The 22,609-nt window shown below is 38.5% G+C and overlaps 1 protein-coding gene across 1 annotated transcript in view; it reads right to left on the bottom strand.

Annotated features, from left to right (window-relative positions):
- Nucleotides 1-22,609, bottom strand: part of LOC144012625 (arf-GAP with GTPase, ANK repeat and PH domain-containing protein 3-like) — a 94,719-nt gene that overhangs the window by 29,100 nt on the left and 43,010 nt on the right. Inside the window, exons 10-12 of the mRNA XM_077511731.1 lie at nt 18,422-18,526; nt 13,253-13,427; nt 3,819-3,968 (exon numbers count right to left, since the gene is read on the bottom strand). Coding sequence (XP_077367857.1) covers nt 3,819-3,968; nt 13,253-13,427; nt 18,422-18,526 — 430 coding nt within the window. The remainder of the gene's footprint in view (nt 1-3,818; nt 3,969-13,252; nt 13,428-18,421; nt 18,527-22,609) is intronic.

Here is a 22,609-nt window from a genome sequence, read left to right as displayed (position 1 = left end):
GGGCCCCAAAAAGTGGTGATTCATTTACACAATTTGATGATTCCAAGAGGTCTTGGGCTTTATTGGAAATACATGCTCCTCGCTGGACAGTGGCCATTTGTCGTGACAAACGTGTCAAATCATAATCAGGACGCACTTTTGCTGACGGGTGACGGCAGAAGCGATGGCGCCGCGCCTCCAAATGAGCGGAGGGCCTCGCAGTCGGCCTCCTGCAGCGCTCGTAAAGCGCGCTCTTTAAACTGCCGCGGCCCCTGGGAGAGGACGGGGAGGGATGGAGGGGGGGCGGGGAGAGCCTAGAGTGGAGTAGGGGCGGGGGGGGGGGGAGTCGCCGCCGCCAATCTAATGAGAACTACCAGAGTGCAAACATGCATGGAAATGACTGTTATTCTGTTGATGTGCATTTAAGTGCTTTTTTACTGCCAAGCACAAAGAGAGGGAAATAACTGGTGATGAATGGTACCCCCGAAAAACATTCATTTTCCTCCGCGCAAGAGAAGAGAGCAGCAAGAGGGGGTGATGATGATGAGGGGGGTGGGGGGGGGTGGGGGGCTTTGATGGAAGGAAAAGACGCGCGCGCTGAATATATTATTTGACTTTGGTCGTCGACGCCGCCGCTACGGCGAGGGTGGCGGGAAGTTAACCTTCCGGCGTCGCTCGGCTCGGCTCGGCACGCGCTCAAAAAGGTCACGACGACGATCGCGAGGCCCGATCAGCTCATCAGCCAAATGAGCCTCGCAACACTCGTAACGCGCCTTAAGTGGCCGAAATTCTCATTAATGTGCCAGATTGTGAATGAATACGACGATTAGAGACATTTTCCTCCTCAAGTCATCTCATTTCATATTTGTGTGTTTGTATGCGAACATGCGGATGAAATAGTCAATATAATACGTTTTGGTATTCATTAGTACAACATGTGCCCATTTAACAAGACTTTTGAAGGCTTTACTTTTTTAAACCGTTTACTGCTGTCACCAAACTAAACCTAATTTAACTGTATTTAATCTAGAACTGTCAAATGATTACATTTTTTAATCAGATTAATCACATCTTAGAATTTTGATTAATCATGATTACTCACTGACTTAAAAAGGCTTTTTTTCCCCCAACATATTTTGCCCGCTAATTTTGAAGCGCACCTGTTATGTGTTAATTTTTTCGACATTTAATGTTATGAGGACGTCTTGAAAAATTTATATCCACTGCACATGCTCATCCTGCTTTTTCTAATCAATTAATTATTTGCATAATTTAAAATGGGAAAAAAATGACCTATGGCATATGTAAACATTTATGAAATGCTTTACTTTAATGCATGTAGTTATGTTAACGTAACCATCCGCTGTCGGCTAAAAAGGATCATCTGCGGTCAGAATTAAGTGTGATTAATCTGTGGCAATAAATTAATTAATGTGATATTTTTTTGTGATTAATTAATTAGTTAACGCTTTAACTTTGACAGCACTAATTTAATCGTAATTCGATTTCATGTTAACTGCAGCACACACTTATCAAAAGTTTGTACAAAAGAAACTTTTTTTTTTTTCAGACCAATACCAGTACGATTACTCAATTCTTGAGTACCGATACTACAAGTTATTTTTGATACATAATAGTTGAAACAATAAAAAGACTAGCATTTTTCCTTAATATTGCACAAAATTAAATAACAATTTTCTATTCTTCTAGTTCTTAATCATGAAACGGACACACGAGGGTGGCTGATACTTGTATCGGTCACGAGTATCGCTACGTTGAAATAAGGCCTGGTATCGGCCTGATATCGTACTCGCACATCCCTCATCCAAACGATCTTATTTTAATCCAATATGTTTGTGACTTCATGCAAAACTAGTCTTAATGAAGCTCTCATGAATTAAAATAATAAAACTCTATCATGTTTCATCTCAATGTATTTTTAACGTACTCATACCGAAATGTTTTGATTCATTACAATTCATCTCAATTTAATAGCTGCCTAAATTACCTTAATCTAATTCTTGCCATACAATATATATTCGCTGAGACTAACAAGTTATCTTCCTTTAACTCATTTGCTCCCAATAACGTGTAAATACGTTTTTTTTTTTTTTAAATGTAAGTGTCCCAAAGACGTACCAAACCTAGAAAACAGGTGAGCTGTGATTGGTTACCTGAGCCCTTGTAATGTCATTTTCAGTCGACAGCAATTTACAAAATGTGTTTTTAACTCATTTGCTCCCAATAACGTGTAAATACGTTTTTTTAATGTTCTAAGTGTCCCAAAGACGTATATATACGTTTTTTTTTTTTTTTTTTTTTTTTTTTTTAATGCTAGAGCATACAGAAGGCTTTGATTCAGCCTCTCAGCTACAAAGAACGGTTGCAGAAATGGCAGTTATTACACAAACGGCCAGAAGGTGGCAGCAGAACAAAGGAGATCAACCAGGGCCATCTAGAAAATAATCTAAATTACTTACAATTTTAAATAGATTTGTGAAAACTGATGAAACTTAGCTCTCTTCTAAAGCTAATTGCTGCAAAACAGAAACAGATAGAAACATACTTTTTTTTTCCTGATGAAAGAAGAGACTAATCTTTCTTTTGGTAGGTTCCATGCTTTTATAGCAATTGAACACAATATTCTGTGGGCCTTAGAAAATCAGTCAAAATCCCGTAAAACAGCCGGGAGCGAACGGGACTGCTTCTGTGAAAATGGCTTGGAGTGAATGAGTTAACAGGAAATTCAATGAACATCGTCGTATAAACTATACGTACAAGATGTATACTTCACAAAAAAATTAACACATTTTATTTTTTTCCCCCCATGTTGACTAAATTTTAAACTAATCCTAATCTGGTATCAATTTAAGGGGTGTCAGGTGATTAATATTTTTAATTGTAATTAATCGCATGACTTCAACAGTTAGCTCACGATTAATCACAAATTTTATATCTGTTCTAAATGTACAATAAAATGTAAAATATTTTTATAGCCTATTTAGCTCATTTGGTTCATTTCACATGTGTAGAATTTGTTAGTAATAGACTTTAATAATAAGATGTTTATTGGGATTTTTTTTGTCGTTTTTGACATGCTTGGAAATTAAGACACCTGTTTTGTTGTGTTTAAAAAAAATACAAAAAATAAAATGTGTAGAAGAAAACTTCTTCTGTTCTTTGTATTTTTAATAAGGGTGTCAGGTTATTAAAATTTCTAATTGTAATTAATCCCATGACTTCAATAGTTAACTCAGGATTATTCACAAATTTGATCTGTTCTAAATGTACGATAAAATATTTTTTTCCAAGTTATCATACTCTTGTTAATATAAAAGTGTGAAAAAATGTAAAACTAATAGAAATATGGCTACCTCATTTAGTCATTGATATAGTAATTTCATAATATTCATAAAATTGAGTTAAAATAAAAACAAAAAAGATGTATTGCACTGTAAAAAAAAAACAAGTGTGATATTGATTTGTGTTGAGATTATTTTCTGCCACTAGATGGCATAATTGCATTTGTAAGATGTTGACAGCTCAGTGCATTTTTCTTTTCATATTCAGAGTATCTAATCTTGAACATGAAGTAACTTGTGAAATTCTGCACACTTTTACAATTATAAAATACAACTTGAGCTCACTTATGGGCAATTTCGAGCCTTCGTTGAATGCATGTTTTAAGAATGTGGCAGAGAACTCCACCTCAACACAGGAAGGCGAGATCCGGGATTTGAACCCAGAACCCCAGAAGTGTGAGCTGGCCGTGCGAACCATTAAACCAGCGCTCTGTCTCACTCGATCGTATCGCATCTTTAAACATAAGCATCGCTTACGGGCGCCGCTGCTCGTACTGGTGTTGATGGCGTCGTTCCACTGGTCGGCGCTGGAGACGGAGAAGGAGTGCTGGTGCATTCCGTCCTTGCTGCCGCCGAACAAGGAAGCGCCCGTCTGCAGGGACGTGCTGCTGTTGGAGTGCGGAGCGCCTGCCGACAAGACAAGAAGATCGCCCGTTAGCGCCACTTGCGAGGGAGAGGAAACAGTCAAAAGTTTTTTTTTTTTTGTTTTTTTTTTGGTGCAGGAGCACACGCACACGCACACACACAAAGCTCCTCTAATTAGGCCTTAATTAACAAGATACACTCTGAAGGCTAATTATCTCGCCTCATCCCTCTGACTGCCACATCCATCTCTCCGCGCCGGCGTCAGCGGGCGCACTCCTCCTCGCCTCCAATCAGGCAAGCCGCGGACGCCTCTTCACTAATTCATGGGCTCAGCGGCGCCATGTGGGGCGCTTCCTCCAGCTCGCGGGCACAGCCAGGATCATCATGAACTCACAACTCTTCGCCATTTATTCATAGTGAAAAGAATTTAAGCTGTAAGCAGTCATCTTTACTGAGCCAAGCCACACAAAAAAAAAAGTGTAGGAAATGGGTTTATTGTATCCTTCTGACATGTTCTTCCTGTTACTATATGACGCTGGCAGAGCTAGCAATTTGTTTCCCCACTGGCCGCTGAATTGGTGGAAGCTGGTGTTTGTGGATCTCGCTCTGCTTCACCTATCCTTCCTTCCTCATTTAGTCTTTCCTCTGGTCTCTTGAGGTTTTCCTAATTTGTTGGAATTTAGATGTTTCGGGGGCTGGTAAAAGATTCTGGTTTGTAACTCTGGTGTTTGTGGATCTCACTCGGCTTCATTTATCCTTCCTTTCTTTAGTCTTTCCTCTGGTCTCTCGAAGTCTCCCTAATTTGTTGGAATTTAGATGTTTCTGGGGTTGGTGAAAGATTCGATATTAATTCTGGGTTAGTAGGTGGTGGCTGGTTGGTGCTGGGTTTCACTTTGCTTCATTGTTCCTTTCTCTGATCCTTCCTCTGGTCTCCTGACAACTTCACGACTCTGGCGGGACTCTGAAGTATTTGGTTAAGGTGAAGGTTACTTTTTTTTTTTTTTTTTTTTTTTTTACAGGATTCAGCTGAATTAATGAGCACTTGAATTAATGCATGCACGTGCTCGCACACACCCAAAAAAAAGAAGAAAAAAAAAGAAGAGCAATGATGTTGACATGTTAAATCAGTAAGACTACCGAATAAACATTACTGAGCACTCTCTCTCTCTTAAAAAAAAAAAAAGGATAGTTGGACAAAAATATATATTATTTGTAGTAAACAAATCATTATTGGGCCAGTTGATGGTGGCACACTTGTCTAATGTCTAGTATATCTGTTTCTATTGGGGGTTCATTTGGAATTTGCTCAAAATGACTGCTTCAAAACCAAAATGGCCAACTTCCTGTTCCAGTTCAAATGAATAAGAAAAGACGAAGGCCTGAATAATTTACCACATTTAAATGTTAATGGAAATGTAAGGAGAATTCAGTAACACCATTTAAAAAAAAACCTGCTAAAAATTAAAAATTAATTTTTAGCTGGTTTATTATTATTATTATTATTGTTCTATATTATGTATTATTTATTTTATTCTATTTATTTATATTATTATTATTATTATTATTGATCATTTAATTTATTTTTAAATTATACAAATTATTTAAAAAATAAATACTATTTTTCTAAATTATTTTTAAATATTACTTTATTTTGGTTCCAGGTACACATATCAAGGCCTTTGATTTTATGATTACATATTAGCTTGTGATTGAGGCAACAACAGCAGAACATGTATAGTGTGTGCGCGAGTGTGCGTGTGGGTCGCTCAGTAAACTAAGCGGCACGGGCGCTTGTTAGGATAATATGTCCTACTCATTATCCAGAGTAATAAGTGTATCAAATTCACATAATCATGTCTAATTAGTATCGGTAATTATCTTGTTGGGCCCAAGAATATTAATCTTGGGGTCCCAGAGGGGGTGGGAGCGCCATCGCAGCACGAGTGGGAGCAAGCGCGAGAGCGAGGGAATCACGCTGAGGAGCGGAGAGGAAAATTAGCATGCGGAAATCAGAGCAGAAGAGGAAGAGGAGGAAGAGGAGGAGGAGGAGGAGGAAGAGTGGTATTGGCAAGCAAAAAATGGGAAACTTTGTTTGAGTAGAAAATAGAAATGCAGCATAAGGTCACCACATAGGTGATAGAAACAGGTCAATAATAAAGCATATACTAAGAAATACGTTATAAAGATTTTATTGCTTTTTTTTTCAGGAGCAGCAATAATATTGCTGAGTCAATTTGGAGTGAATTTTTTTTTATTTCTGATCATTTCTTGTCTCCTTTGTGGTATCAAAGTACAAGTAAAGAACAATATGCAGGCTTATTTTCACGTGAAACGTTAGCGCTGTGTTCTGTTAAGCTACACTTGGCGATGCTAACAGAATTAGCCCACATTACATCATCAATCAAATATCGACAGAAGGTAAATACGAAAGGCAAAAGTTGTCCTGGCTGGTCCAATAATGAGAACAGATGTCAGTGGTATTCTCGAGTTGCCATGGTAACAACATAGATACCATTCTACTTAAGACACGCTAGTGTAGCATCCATTAATTGAAAAGCTGAAAGGTAAAATTACTCCGTATTGTTGCTTTAAAGAAAGTTTGACTCTCGCTATATGAAAAACAGATAACGACAAAAGAGCGTCGCCTGCTATTTAAAATTCAACAATCACATCTAATTGTCAAATTGGATGCTAATGATAAATGAATTATACATGGCTGCACCCATTAGTCCCCACAGACCACTCCTGCATAAAGGGGACGATAATGTAATTACAGTGGAGAAATAATAATCAGCTTGTGGCATTTGAAAAGAGCTAACAGCTCCAGCCAGGAGCGCGCCTTCGTGCTACATGCAAGCAATATGGACGCTAATGAACACTGTCAACTGTTACTCAACTTTCGGAGGGTCAGTGAAGGCGTCGTAAGGGTTAAATGTAAACACAATGATAAACTAGATTGCGTCTCAATGAATAACAATATCATTCAAATCAAAAAATCAAACTTGTTTAATACATAAATTGACTACAACGCGGGAATATTTTATGATTTATGAATACAAGATCTATCAATATGACATATGTAACAATCAAAATTATCTTCAGTCTAGAAATTACTCAACTCAACTCAAGTTTATTTATATAGCGCTTTCAAACACCTGAACTGTCACAAAGCGCTTTACAGAACACACACACACACACACACACACACACACACACACAAAAGTACTAATGATAAATTACATTTCATCAAATTTTGTGTGAAACTGCTATTCAACTTTTTTTGCAGTTACTACTGATGTTATTATTAGCATTATTGTGGTCATGCTGCTTTGTAAGGATCATTTAATGTCTCTCTGCAAAAACTGGACAGCATGAAAATGGTTCTGTAGAAAATATCTCAAATGTGAAAACAGAAAATCATACTGCATAATGTTATTAAAAATTAGGGGTGTCAAAATTAGTGCCTTAATTTGGAGTTAATTTAAAGTTACTTTAACGCTTGATTAATGACCACCCCTTACTTGGAAAGCCTGTACTGGAAGAATTCCAGTCACAACGCAGCAGACACGTCCACGTCAAAATTTAGCAGTAATAAATGTTATAATAATGCATATATTTGTGGAGATTGGGGTCAAGTTGTATTTTACAATTTTCACAAGTTGCTTCATGTTAAAGATTAGTTAGCTCTTAATATGAAATGAAAAATGCACTGAGTGGTCACCAGCTCTTACAAATGAAATTATGCCATCTAGTGGTAGAAAAATTACCTCAACACAAATCAATATTACATGTGTTTTACAGTACAGTACATCTTTTTAATTTGAACTCAATTTTATGAAGTATTATGAACTTACTGGCTCAATGTCTATATGGTGCAGACATATTTCTAGTAGTTTAACATTTTTTTTTTTATTCTTTTATGTTAATAAGTAGGGATAGACCGATTATGGCCAGGCCGATTATCGGTGCCGATATTTGGCATCGGCCAGTTTTTTTTTTAATCTGAAGGCCGATAAAGTTGGTATCTATCTCACTGAGCAATGAATAATTGCGAACGTAGCGAATTTGGTATTTTCATCAGAATTTGTAAGACGTTCACAGTCAGTTTTTATTTGTCGTAAACACATTTGGAACATATTCAGACAATTTTTCACTGTGAAGATCTTTTGAAAACTTTCCCGAACCCTAACAAAAAACCCAAATTAGCGAGTCGCTTGCATTTGTCACTCAGTGAGATGCAGGAAAATTTTCATTTATGGAACTATTTAAATTTCCACTTTACAAAAAATAGGAACTCCCTACACTTTTTATTTTTAAAAAAATCAAAAAATTATGTTGAAATTTTAGAAAACTTTATTTACAGTAGAAATCTTTCGGGATCTATTTACTTGCTTTTTGATTTTTATTATTATTATTTTTTACTTAGCTTAACACAGGGTAATGACCCTGGAAGCTCTGCATTTTTTGTTATATTTTTCTTTATACAAATCTGTCAATATAGTATAAAGAAAAAAAATCCTCTATTTCACAGAAAATGAATATCGGCTTGAAATATCGGTTATCGGCCTCCTTTACTACTAATAATCTGTATCGGTATCGGCCTTGAAAAAAAAAAAAACCATATCGGTCTATCACTATTAACAAGATTATGAAAACTTGGAAAAAAATATTTTGTTGTACATTTTATTGCACATTTAGAACAGATATAAAAATTGTGAATAATCGTGAGTTAACTATTGAAGTCATGGGATTAATTACAAATTAAAAATTTTAAATCGCCTGACACCCCAATTAAAAATACAAAGAACAGAAGTTGTGTTGTTTTCTACACATTTCATCGTTGTTGTTGTTGTTGTTTTTTAAAACTATAAATGGGTCAATTTGAGCCACAACAAAACAGATGGCTTAATTATCCAAGAGTGTCAGAAACGACAAAAAAAAAAAAAAAAAATCACAAAAAACATGGTTTGTATCTTATTATTAAAGTCCATCAAATCGCAATGAGCTAAATATGCTACTAAAGTGATTCTGCATAAAGATAAAAGTACAGATATCCTCTCGCGCATTTTGGAGGAGGGAGGCGGTGGTGATAAGTAGAAGCGATGGATTAAGCGGGAAGCGCCTCGCCTCTCTTTAGGCCAGGGCCGTCAGCGAGCTGATGAGCCGTGACGAGGCCCGACCCCTCGGTGGAGTTGTTGCCATTATGTACGAGTATTGGCATAATGACGCGCTCATGCTAATGCGGGGCCGGGCAGCACATCATCTGCCTCCGTGTAATACACCGCTATGATGATGATCATCATCATCATCATCATCATCATTCCGGCTAGCATGCTGACATCCTCCCACTCTGACCTCTCCACATTACTATGTCATCTGTTATCACATCTATCTAGCCATGCTACACCGCAATTAACATTTTTATTGTGTATTTTGGGCATCCGGTTTACGTGGATGAGATTTCATCTCTGCTGTCATTAATGACGAGTTAAGTGAGTGACATAATGACTGTTACATATATTGTGCAAATATTTTGCATAATGATTAGTGTGAATCCACTAAATCACGCGTGGAAAGAAATGAAAGAAAGGAAACAAAACATGTTGCTCTAATGTCAAAGTAATATGAATATCATTCCTGTCAAGTGATATCAGAAAGTAAAGTGCATTATAATTTTGTGTTGTTGTTTTTTTTCATGGATCATAATTTGACTTTAAAAAAATAATAACAAAAACAAATGATTTGGAAATTGTCATATACAGTATATTCTATTCGATAACAATAAATCTTTTAATTCAAATATATTTTTTTTTTAAAAAAGCCTTTCACTTTGGACAGTCACTATCAGGGTGGGAATTACCAATTATGATTCACATATAACTTTTGAGAACCAAACTCTTACAACTTTTTGTATGATTTATGACCTAATTTCACTTAAATTTGACCTCAATTGGGCCAAATATGCATGGCCAAGTAAGCTATAAATAACAACCAGTCTAAATACTTCCTGTTTTTAGTAATAATAATTACAAATACATTCCGAAAATATTCCTATTTAATGTTAGTTTACTGCAGAGTAATCCGACTATTCTTAATGGGATACTTTACTTATTTAGTCATTTTTGGCAGTCAAACATTAATATTTTGCCTGTAATTAATTTGATACTTTCATTATTTTTTCACATACAAATAGTACCTTTAAAAACATGTTTTGCAACTTGCTTTTGACTGAAAATGGCATCACAAGGGCTCAGGTAACCAATCACAGCTCACCTGTTTTCTCGGTTTGGTCATGTGACATTCATAAGCTTTTTTTTTTTTTTTAACAATATTGTGACCTTTTTTTGTATTGCTAACCTCCCCACAATATCGTGATGAATATTGTATCGTAACTTTATTGTATTGTTTGGATATCGTTACATCCCTTCTTTATAATGTTGCGAATTTTAGATTTTTTTTCTCTCGCAAATTTGTGAGTTTTTGTCTCGCAATTTTTTTCCCCACTTTATAATGTCACAAATTGATTTTTTTTTCGCAAATTTGTGAGTTTTTTTTCTTGCAGTTTGTCCACTTTATAATGTCACAAATATTAGATTTTTTTTTTCCTTGTAAATTTGTGATTTTTTTTCCTAGCAAATTTGACACTGGATAATGTCGCAAATATTTGTTTGTTTTTTTTCTTGTAAATTTGTGTTTTTTTCTTGGATGACCCCCCTCTAATATATACATGGCCCGAATACGTCGTGGTAGGTATGTGCTAGCCATGAGGATTATAGATAAAAGTAAGTTTCAGTGTGAGACAGTGCTTCATTTTTGTACAATATTCAACTGAATCCTGTGAAGTTTCATTTTGCGAGAGCAGGCAGGAAGTACATGCACCTCTCCTCCCTGTAATCTTGACTACAAGTGACGAGTCCTATTAATACTTGGAGGGTGCGGATCTGTCAGTGGTTACACACAAGCCGGGGGTGGGGGGGGGGGCATCGTGTCAAAAAGGGTTGCGCTCAGCAGCCGGCAGAGAAATTAAACGTGGACGCCTGGCAAAGTGGTCTTCATCTTCCCGTCTTGCCCCGCCCTTCCTTTGCCTCGCCGCCACTATCCCTCTCCTGGCGGTGATTATAAAGGTCTTTAGAAGCGAGGGATGCATGAATTACCAAAGGCAAAGACAAGGCTTGTGATTTAGTCGCCCTGAATGAGAAATTACCCCTTTGTTCCCCTCATCAATTGCATGTCTAATGAAATCAAAACCCTGATCGCATAATCAGAAGAGGGTCCTCCACCCGGAGAGAGACCTGATGTGATTTGTAACCTTTCTCTCGCTAAATGCAGATTAAGGCCAATCTCACTCGCTTTGTTCCCAGATGCGCATGGCGACTGATAACGTCGGGAATTTACCTTGGAGGAACCTATACGAACCAGTTGGGGCTGTTTTACCCCCCCCCTGAAAATCTCAGCCGTCCTGTTCCGAAGTGGGAACGACCCTGACGCCACGTCCTCGGCTCTGCAAACTCTTTCATCTTCTCTGCATTTTGACTAATTGAGACATTCGGCGGTGCCAGCGACCTGCCACGACAGTGCCGAGGCTCCGCGGGTTTTTGGCTCGGAACATCGTTTCCTGGCCACTTGGCTCCAGTGAGAACCCGCCTCTCTCAACAGGGAGGGGAAGGCTAATTATTATTAATTACTCTTAAACGTGACCCCAATCACACTTTTAGCAGGCCAGCTCGCCACTCACTAGAGGCTTTATTTTTAAAACTTGAACCTCTGCCATGACGCTTTGGACCAGACTGAGCTCCTCACCCTTGCACAGACGTAACTAGGACATAGGTCGAGGCCACGTCCCAACAAAAGCAACTTTTTTTTTTTTTTTAATGCATCACTGATGAAGGACTATTAAAATGCTTCTCGTGGCCGCTCGTTAAGGTCTCATTGTGCCACGCTAACTATGTGCGAGGCAGCTAATTTGCATGTGTGGAACATGTGGAGAACACGTAATTAACCTGCCGGGACACGCGCATTTTATGATGAATCACAAACCCGGGACATAGAATGAGCACAGTAATGACAGAGTCATTATACAGCGGAGCAATACGGTCAAGGAAGCTAAATTTAAGACTTTTTATTAACGCTTCAAACTTAGAAGTTCTCATTTGCTCAATGAGCTTCTAGAAATTGGCAATTAGGCTCAAAGGTATGTCACACGCAAAACATTGTGAGGCTAATTTCAAAATATGAAATATTTTAATGAAATTATTTTTAATTGACTGCAGGTTGAAGACTATTTAAATCTACTGTTTTCATACTCAAAATCGTTATTGAAGAAAACCAAAGTTTCCGACACTATGAAAAGTACCCTGAATGCATTTTGCTTTCGTAGCATTAGCAACTAGCAAGTGTGTAGCGTATGCTATTCTGTTGTCCCTAAGCGTCCTTTTAAGTTGTTTAATGACAACAGTTGGAGTTAACTATAAAACTAAATACACAACGTTAAGAATTACATCCACTGTTATTTAAATGCAAAACATGCTTCGCTTTTAAAACATCGCTAGCCTAGCGTTAACAGGAAGTTAGCAAATGCTAACAGGAAGTTAGCATCAACATCGGGAGTGTTTTTCCTTCAAATAACGAATGTCCACACACAAATCTTGTGGGAACACCACACTGCCTCCTAGAGGCCAAAACACAAAGTAGCAGTCAGCATTTATTCTTACTGGGGTTTTTTTCAGCTGCTATTATTGAACTTTATTGTTATTATTGTGTCATTGTCCTTTCAAGTTATATGCCCAGTAAATCGCAAGACTTGTGAAAATAACACAAGATAAAAATATATAAGAGAAAAGGTTTACAGCAGTTGTAAACAAGTAAGAATGGTTTTATTATTGACACATAAATCTGTACAATAACCTTGTATACCTCATGAAGTTTTTTTATATGGACTTGTCATTCAAAGCAGAGAATCTTAATAGTGAACGTTTGTGCATAAGTGACACCCATTGAAAAGGAATTCGGCAAGGGGTTAAGTTTATGCATTAGATATATATTTTTAAATAATTGGCAGATTAATCGGTAATCTGTATTTTTTTTCTTGCCAATAATAGGTATTGCATCATTGGTCAGGCCCTAATATTTGAATTTTATTTAGTTTTTAAAAAGTCATTATATTCCTTTTCATATACTTGTGGCAAATTCATTACGTTTAAAAATGCTGTTCCTTGCTGAAAAAAAAAGTGATCACTTATGCATGTTCAAATAAACAGTTGCAGTTTTGTACAGTTTGAACAAGGCCATTGAAACGTGACTCCATTAACGAGGCACGAAAGCGTTACCTGTGTTCCCGATGCCCAGTTGCAGGGCGCTACGGTCCTTGGTCATCCCGTTGGTCTTGGGGCTAGCGGTGGGGGCGACGGTGGTGGCCACGGCCCTCGGCGGTCGCTTCCCGGGTACTTTGACGGTCGTCCGCAGCAGGTCGATCTCCTTCCCGTGTACATTCTGCATGTAGTCCTGTGGGAGCAAAAAGAGTTTTTCTTCACAATGGATACGAGTGATTCACTAAAACGAGAATGGAGGGAAAAACGATTTGAAAGTCCATTGCTGTTAGTTAGTCAAGCAAATAGTTGTACGGTCATTATAAACCCACAAGGGTGCTCATGTGATTAAATGACATCAATGACAAGTGTACAGCGGAAGCAGACACTTTAGCAACATGCTAATGCTGTTAACAAGTGTACAACTGTCACATCAGTTGGCTATATTTTCTGTTTGCGGGCTACGTTTTATAACTTTTGTAACTAACTACATGACGTACTCACGTGACACGACTTGATGTGAAGTGGACTCATCGGCCAAAGCTTCATTTTGTTTAATAATTGCTGTCAATGATGATGTTGACACTTTAGCTAGTTAGCATGTCACGCTAATGGCTAACTCCATGGCGAATGTCACTGTTAGTGTAAGTATTTGTGTTGCTGGAGCTGAATAACAGGATTAATAAAAACAATGTGTTGCCCTTTATCATTGTTAAGTTATGAGTTACTTGTAGAACTGTTGTATAATACCACATTGTGATCAGAGGTGGGCATTCCATCACTACTGATGGACTGACTGTCAGTCCGTCACTGACCGATACTCGTTTTTTCTGATGAATGACGAGAACCTTCAAAATAATGTTGATTGAGTGATGACGGAAGTGTGGTTAAAGTAAAATGGCGGACTAACCATCACTGAAGTGTGGTGACAAAACAAAATGCCCACCTTGCTCTGACTGTGATTATCTTTGGCAAGACCAAATCACAATTGTGGTTATAAATAGTACAATAGTCCCGCTTGTAGGTTACTATTTTCCTACGTTAGAGCGCATTAAGAGTATGTATATTGTAAGAACCAATTAAAAAAAAATATATTGCTGGAAAAAAATAACTGAAAGTGGGGAAACACTTGACAGTAAATTTTAGAAATAATCTCACAAAGCTCGATAAATGTTCAGTTTGTGCAGTACACGTGACATGAGAGAACTTCTCCTTTTTGACTTTCATTTTGATCTTTTAATATTCCTGTATGAGTATTTTTATTGAATTTCCTCTTGGTGGATTGTGTTCAAGCATAACACACAAAATGGCTTTTTCATTGACAATGCACAAAATAGCATCACACTTAAATATAACATTAAACAGCGAGAACTGACTTAGTCAATGAAATGAAGGATGCACGATAATGCTATTTTCAACCGATACAATAAACCAATCATTTAGAAAGTGCTGATGTTAATAACCGAAGTAACCCGATAATTGTTTGCAAAATGAACTTGAATACAAATATACTTTCGAGTCCTACTATAAGTCTAACATGTCCAAATACATTGAAACATTGTGTAAAGCAGCATGAAGCTGAATTTTATTGATATTTCTACTTCAAAGAAAACCAGTAACTCATTTTGAGTTTACCAAAACAAAACAATCATGTTTTAAAAATCCAACAAAAAAAAAAAAACTAACATTTTGGTGAGACACAGTAAAGCAAGCCCACACTGGCTTCTGCCATGTCGCCATGATGCATCTTCTGTGAACACGAGGTTGCACACATGACATCACGAATATGCGACACTACCATAGGAGAGGGGAGGGGTTGAGGAGTTTGGCACAATTTGAGCCACAACCACAACAGATGGACCAACGTAGCAGGTCTAATACTATCGGCTGATTTATTTATTATCTGGTTTATCTGTATGACATCAAATTGGTTGATAATTGCCGATAATTATTGGTGGATTTCGTCATTATCTGGTTTATCTGTTTGACGTCAAATTAGTCGGTAATTGCCAATGATTACGATATTACCGTGCATCCCTAAACGAAATGATGTAGTACATCATCAGCTGTCCCAACGCTGCCTCTTGAAACAGCCTCACCAATGAAAAGCAAACACTCCTTCTGTTTCAATTTGCTCTAAAGCCTAAATGTGGCGAGCCAGGTTGAAAATCATCGTGCTCAGCAGAAAGAAAGAGAAAACAAAAACAAAAACAAGAAAGCGGCGACGACGGCCGTCTTTTCCGTCCCCCCACCGGCTCCTGGCTTTTATTACCAAGCCATAAAGCACTCATTTCTTTCCCGAGCCTCCTTGCTAATTACCCAGTGAGCGCTCTCATTTCGTTTTATTGCGGGAATTAACAGCCAGATCGAAGCGTGCAAAGCTATTAAGATGTGTGATTAAGCCACATTCAATTAGTTTCTACAAACAATTTAATTGATGTAGCAGATAGAATTAACAGAAGGTGATTGTGTGGATGGCTTGGCTGGCTGTGAAATTAAAGGATCCCGCTCGCTCCCTCGTTCGTCTCTCTCTCCTTTCCCAGCCTCTCTCGTCCCGCTCCCCCCCCCCCCCCCCCTTTGCGCACTTCCTCGCTCGGCGGCTCCGAACAAGCTGTTACGGAACTTAACGCAACCCTCATTCGGCGCTCCCTGCGCGAGGCCGCGCGTTCATAGAGCGGCCCACTGACCTGTGATGGCTGTAATGATCAAGAGATAGCAAGTTCAGTCAATTACGTACATCGTGGAACGGCGTAGCTCGGCTCGTAAATTAAGATGCTCGCGACTGCGCCGGAATCCATTTGCTGCGAGGCTGACCCGTCTCGTTAGACAGAAGACGTTAATAGCTTTCATTTTTTTATCTTGTCGGAACAGACGCTCGAATGCTGTGGTGCAAAACGTACCTGCCCGTGAAATATTTGGAAGTGGACCACACAGAAAGAATATATTTGATATTTTATTGATCCTCACCAAGTCAGATCTGTGTAATATGTGGCAAATGAGGCAATGACTTCGATAAAAAGCTCTGAAACGTTGCATCCGTTTCTGCCATTTTGGCTGCTTGTACATGTGACATAACTGTTATTGAAGGGTAAAACAAACAAACATTGGAAAAAGTGTGAAAATAGCAGTATTACTACATCTGTCTAAATCAGTGATGGCATTTGGCAATTGATTTATTGTAAAAAAATCCAACAAAAATATTGGTAAAATAATGCATTTACAGTTAATGTATTTAGACGGTAATTGGCAAATTAATTATTCAATTAATTATGAATAATGCAATTATGATAAGAATGGAATGTTTAGATTTAAAATTGTATCATCATTATCATTATTATTATTATTATTATTAGGCATAGAAGATTTTATTTATAAAGCACTTAAAACAACCATTGCTGCATACATGGAATAAAAATCTCACAGTAAAGAGAGGTAAGAACAAAATAACACAAAATAATAAATAACGTAAGTTACCAGACATGTGAAACTAGCTTTTTTTATTGAGCGCATTTTTTTTCTACCACTCTTCTACTTAGTTATTAGGGTTATTTAAAAAAAAGTCACAATATTGTAAAAATAAATAAATAAATAAATAAATAAATAAATAAATAAATAAATAAATACAATAAAAAGAGCTCATACTAAACAAAAGCACAATATTGTGCTTTTGTACATAACAACAATCCATATAAACCACCTACAATTGCTAATAACAAAATATTGTTATTGAGGCACTTACAAGCACACATTGATTGCTTCACAAGCAAATTAGGTTCCCCTTCATCTGACAATTAGCATAGATTTTAAACATAGAAGACCAAAACATCCCTAATGAAAGTGAAATTGCACTAATAAACTAGCCACTAGAGGGTGCAAGAACTACACAAATGGAAATCAACGTGACTTTTTTAACAGCTGTGTTCCTTTTAAATATTGTGAACACGACGATGACGATAATGTGGCAGTTTTAATATCACAATATCATAATATTGCCCTTATCGTAACATCCCTACTTTAAAGGGGAAGTCACCCCCATTTTTAAATTTATTATTATTATTATTTTTTTTTATTTTTTAATCACAATAATATGTTCTATGCAGCCCCACCAGTCTAAATATGGTATTCTGGTAAATATTGCTGCGATTGGCTGGCAACCAGTCCAGGGTTACTCTGCCTACTGCCCAAAGCCAGCTGAGATAGGCGCCAGCACCCCCCGCGACCCTTGTGAGGAATAAGCAGGCAAGAAAATGGATGGTTAATATTGTATTACTGGAATACGAGCTAAGCAGCAAAATCCAGCCGTTTTTATCCATCTCAGGGGGTGGCCATTTTGCCACGGTAACAACCAATCACAGCTCAGCTTCAGAAAACAGGTGAGCTGTGATTGGTCAATGTCTGAGCCCTGAGCAACATTGATGTCATCTTCAGTCGACAGCAAGTAGCAAAATGGCCGCCTCCTGATGGCTGGATTTTGTTTCATAACTCTTATTCCACAAATGTAATATTAATCAGAATGTCATGTTGAGACCAGTGAGGTCACAAAAAACATATTATTGTCAAGAAATGGTTAAGATTGACGTCCACTTCCAGAGCAGTATCCACACCCACTTTTTCCCCTTGCTACGTTTACGGGTCTCCCATATTTAAAAATCGGCATTTGTATACCTCACTGAAAGCGTGCACAAAAGAAGAGTCATAGATGGAGACGGACGTTCTTCGGCGTGGCACCGACAGCCAGTCGGGTGTTTAAGGCGTATTAGCGGCCCGGCGGGACGGTGACAAAGACGGATGCGGAGGGCCGGTCAGGCTCGGCTGCCACGCGGGGAGAGCCATCACAAGTACATGGCAGCGTGGGGCCGAGACGCGGCCGTGTCTCCATTAGCCGTCGGCGGGAACGAGCGCCGCGGGAGGGAGAGATGACCACCAGGACGCCCCTCTTGCTTAACACTAATGCCCGAGACAGGAGAGTGGCTTAAACAGCCATTATACAGCAATCAAGCCCAGGCCAATCATTAGCTACGTGTTTGTAATCGACTCCGATGCAGCAGCGGTAGTAAATGTAATCGCACGGAGAGCGAGTGAAGCTCGGCGGTCGGGACGGAGGGAGCGGACCAAACACATAAACCCGATTGAAAAAGAAATGGAATGTGAGGAGGAGGAGGAGGGGCTTGCGGGCACGACGATACTCACGTGTAAGCTGGGGTGATAAGTGAGGACGCCGTTATCGCACAGCGTGACGTACTTCTTCTTCCATTCCTTGTTGAGGGATTTGCCACTTCGCTTCAGGAGGATTCCCTGGAAGAGACGACATCACGCGCGGTGAGCGCCAGCCATCGATGGACGTTTAAACAACATGAAATCAGCTCGCGCCGCTATGACGCAGAGCGCTCGGAGCAACAAGAACTCATCGGGTCGGAAATGTTAAGCACAAGTTTGTCTGAAGTAGAGGTTTACCTATAAAGCGAGCATTGCAGCAAACATACCACAAAAAAAATCAACACAAACTTTTTGTTTACAATAACATGTTGAATGTGCCCCCACTAGTCCAAACATAACATTTTAAATCCTACAGCAATTGAGGAATGTGTTATGCAGCGAAATCCACCCGTTTTTATCCATCTCGGGGGACGGCCATTTTGTCACTTGCTGTCGACTGAAGATGACATCACAGTTGCTCAGGTCACGACCAATCGCGGCTCCCCTGTTTTCTGGTAGTTTGGTAATGTGACGTTTACAAGCTGAGCCGTGACTGGCCGTCACCTGGGCCCTGAGCAGCTGTGATGTCATCTTTAGTTGACAGCAAGTGACAAAATGACCACCCCCTGAGATGGAAAAAAACAAAAAACAAAAACGGTTGGATTTTGCTGCTTAACTCATATTCCACAAACACAATATTATTCAAAATACCGTGTCTAAACTAGTGGGACTGTAAAAAATTTATTATTGGAAAGAAAATGTTTGGGTTGACTTCCCCGTTAAGATTTATTTATACTTTATTTTTTATTTTTCCTCCTAAATACGGAAATAATTTATTTAATACACTGTAAAAAAAAAAAAAAAAAAAAAAAAAAGCATCTTGTGTTTTTTGAGGGCTAAAACAGTAATTTAAGTTGGAACAACTTTAAAATATAAATTGTTGACATTTACGTCAACTACAGTATGTAGTTTTTTTTCTTTTCTTATATCTTTAAATTCAAGGAACAACAACAAAAGTGGAACCGTTTTGTAAACTCTTATTTCTTTTTCACAACAGTAAAACCTTAAATATTTAGCCCAACTTTAAATTTTATCAAGTTGCCTTGAATTTTTGAGTTTATTCAACATTTTTTCCCACTGTATACATGTACTATAATTAAAAGTGAAGAAAATTTTTTTTCTTTGATGTATTAATGGATTAATCATTAGTAATGAAAAAAATGAAAAGAAAGCACTTATTTTTTTTTTTTTTTTTTTTAAATTACCTATTTTTTTTACCTGCACATTTTTGCTTGTATTTTTTTTGGGACAAACGGAACCCATTTGTTATAAAAATCAAATCCGGCTCTTCAACACTAAAATTTGTCCACCCATAATCTAACCTAATCAGATTTTTGAAATTTGATTTAATCCGTATTATATGGTGCATTCCACAAATGGCCGACACGCTACGGAGAAAACTCTTCCGTTACGTCGACCAACAAAAGTGTCACAGCACAGTTTGCAATGTCAACATTTTAAAACACATATAAACATCCTAAAATTTAGTGATAATAAAGAAGAAATCTGAAAAGATTCCCTCCAATTGAGTGGCTGTCATCTTTAGTGATGCAAGTGATTCGTTGTGGTGACCATCTGAACCTTCGCACTCCTTTGGGGCACATTCAGACCTCCTTCCTGCATTCATACACATAACACGGCGAACTCTGGAAGACCCCTCTAATCCGGGGGATTAGGGAGTGTGATCGCCCCCTTCAAAGCCCTTTTTTTCCTTTTTTTTTTTCCCCCTATTGGACTTTATCATCCAATGTAGGGGTGGCGGCCGTGGGGGGGCTTTTAAGGTTCTCTTATCTGCCGAGGGAATCCGCTGGCAAACAAAGCAAGTTCCTCGGCTGGAGGTGACCAAACGCTTCTGACACAAGGAGGGCCAGCAGGCTCTCTGCTGTTAAATGGTGAGGAGGGGCACGCTTAATTAGGGGATTAAACATAGCCCATGTTTGTGCTTTTACAGCCATTGTGTGTATGTGATGGAGAAGGGAATGTGGAGGAGGAGGGTGTGTGTTTGCTTGCAAGGCCCAAACTGCAGGCTCTAATCCTGATTAACACATCAGGAAGTTGACCGTCGGTGACCTGGGCACCAGGCTGTTTGCCGACAATCATCCTAATCCCGACCGTCACTTTGTTGGTGTGTGTGTGCACGTGCACGCGCGAGTTTTTGGTTTTAATTTCATCAGGAAGCACAGCAATTTTATATTGCCAAATTGACACATTTTTCATATAACTTTCTCATTTTAATATCTGCGGTATATTTGCTACATGTCATTTTCCACACTGGCATTAGTAATTGTACAATTTAATTACCCAGATTTGCTATATAAAATCACTGTAATTACATTGTTTGTTTGTTCTCATAATAATTTTGTGACTGTGCATCAGTGTTAAAGGGATACTTCACTTATTCAGCCCATTATAGCAATAAAAAGTTAATATTTTTCCGGTATTAATTTGATACTTTCATTATTTTTCACATACAATTAGTCCCTGTAACTCTTTGACTGCCAAAAACGTTAAATAACGATTCTTAAAATCACGACGTATGCCGCCATAAACATTAAATAACGTCAACTGTTTTTTGTTGTTGTTTTTTTTAAATCATTGGGCAGTGCAACATCTAAATGCAGAACTGCCTGGTCAATAGGTTGTGGAATCAAAAACATTAACTATGGCCAGCAGATGGCAGCATTTCATCTCTTTACAATGGGGATGCCGGCGTATGAAATTACAATGAAACATGACTTTTCAAGGATGATGTGAATGATCAAAATGCCTTTGTCATATTATTATTTTTTTTGATAACGTATGGCAGTAAAAATTTTGTAAATTGCTGTCGACTGAAAATGACATCACAAGGGCTCAGGTAACCAATCACAGATGACCTGTTTTCTAGGTTTGGTCATGTGACATTCACAAGCTGAGCTGTGATTGGTTACCTGAGCCCTTGTGATGTCATTTTCAGTTGACAGCAAGTTGCAAAATGTGTTTTTAAAGGTACTAATTGTACGTGAAAAATAATGAAAATATCAAATTTATTATAGGCAAAATATTAATGTTTGACTGCCAAAAATGACTAAATAAGTAAAGTATCCCTTTAATTGGGCCCCCCCCCCCCCCCCAAAAAAAAAGAGATGAAATTATGTATTTTAAATAACAGAAAATTAACTTTCTTTTTCAACGACCTCGTTTCCGTTGTTAAAGTTTTTAGGAATCAAAAAGTGCTTTTAACCTAATTACTTTTTTTTTTAATGGATGCTTTTATGGTAAACTTGATGATGTCCTTCAGCTAATCACTCCCCCTCTTCTCATCGCCATCAATAAAATAAATGTAAACAAGTATAAACAGCGCTTTCTAATCATAGAAAGCAAAATGACGGCGCCGGCGGGCAACCCGGGTCGCCGTCGCGTCGCGTGTTCTTACAAGAAAATATGCTGTTCATCTCATGATCTTGCTGGGGCGTGCACTAATCTATATGTGCAATCACAAGGCGCCGCTTCTTCGCATTATTCGACGGCGGCGTGAAGCGGATCGATAGACGACGCCGCGGCGATAATGTGAAAATCTTTAACAACGGACGGAATCATTTTTCATTTGTGTCACATCCGGTTGCCGGCAAACGGCGAGCGAGGCGTGATGCTTGTGAGCTTGCCGTTATGTGGTTCGTATGGAGAGTGAGGGGAGCAGATTTCATGTGTGGGTGACTAAATCGTAGACCTCAACCTCACCTAGGAAAAAATTGATGTTAGCCAATTACGGCATCGTGTTCAATCACACAATCACGATCGGTTGAAATTTTGACTTTGTCGAGGAAGTTCCATATTTATAGGCCCACCGTGTGCACACGTTAGCTGTCCATACCTCCTCAGCAGTTGTCCTCCCGAACTATTTTTATAGATGGGAGGGGGGAGTGAGGGGGGTAGGCCTGCCGTGCGTAATTTGGCCCTGCTTGAAGGAGGGGGGTGGGGGAGTGGTAATTAAGATCACATTGAGACTTTGATCCCCCTTGATTGTCCATTTGACTGGCCTGCAGATCTGTTAGTCACACTACACCCCTCCACCCTCGAAAAACTCCTTTGTAGATAAAGAAAAAAAAAGTGGGGTGGAATGGGAGGTGTCATGATACTTTA

Source organism: Festucalex cinctus, chromosome 1, assembly GCF_051991245.1.
Source record: "Festucalex cinctus isolate MCC-2025b chromosome 1, RoL_Fcin_1.0, whole genome shotgun sequence".
Classification (NCBI taxonomy): domain Eukaryota; kingdom Metazoa; phylum Chordata; class Actinopteri; order Syngnathiformes; family Syngnathidae; genus Festucalex; species Festucalex cinctus.
The sequence above is the reverse complement of the archived record's forward strand: the minus strand, read 5'-3'. Positions and strand labels throughout refer to the sequence as shown.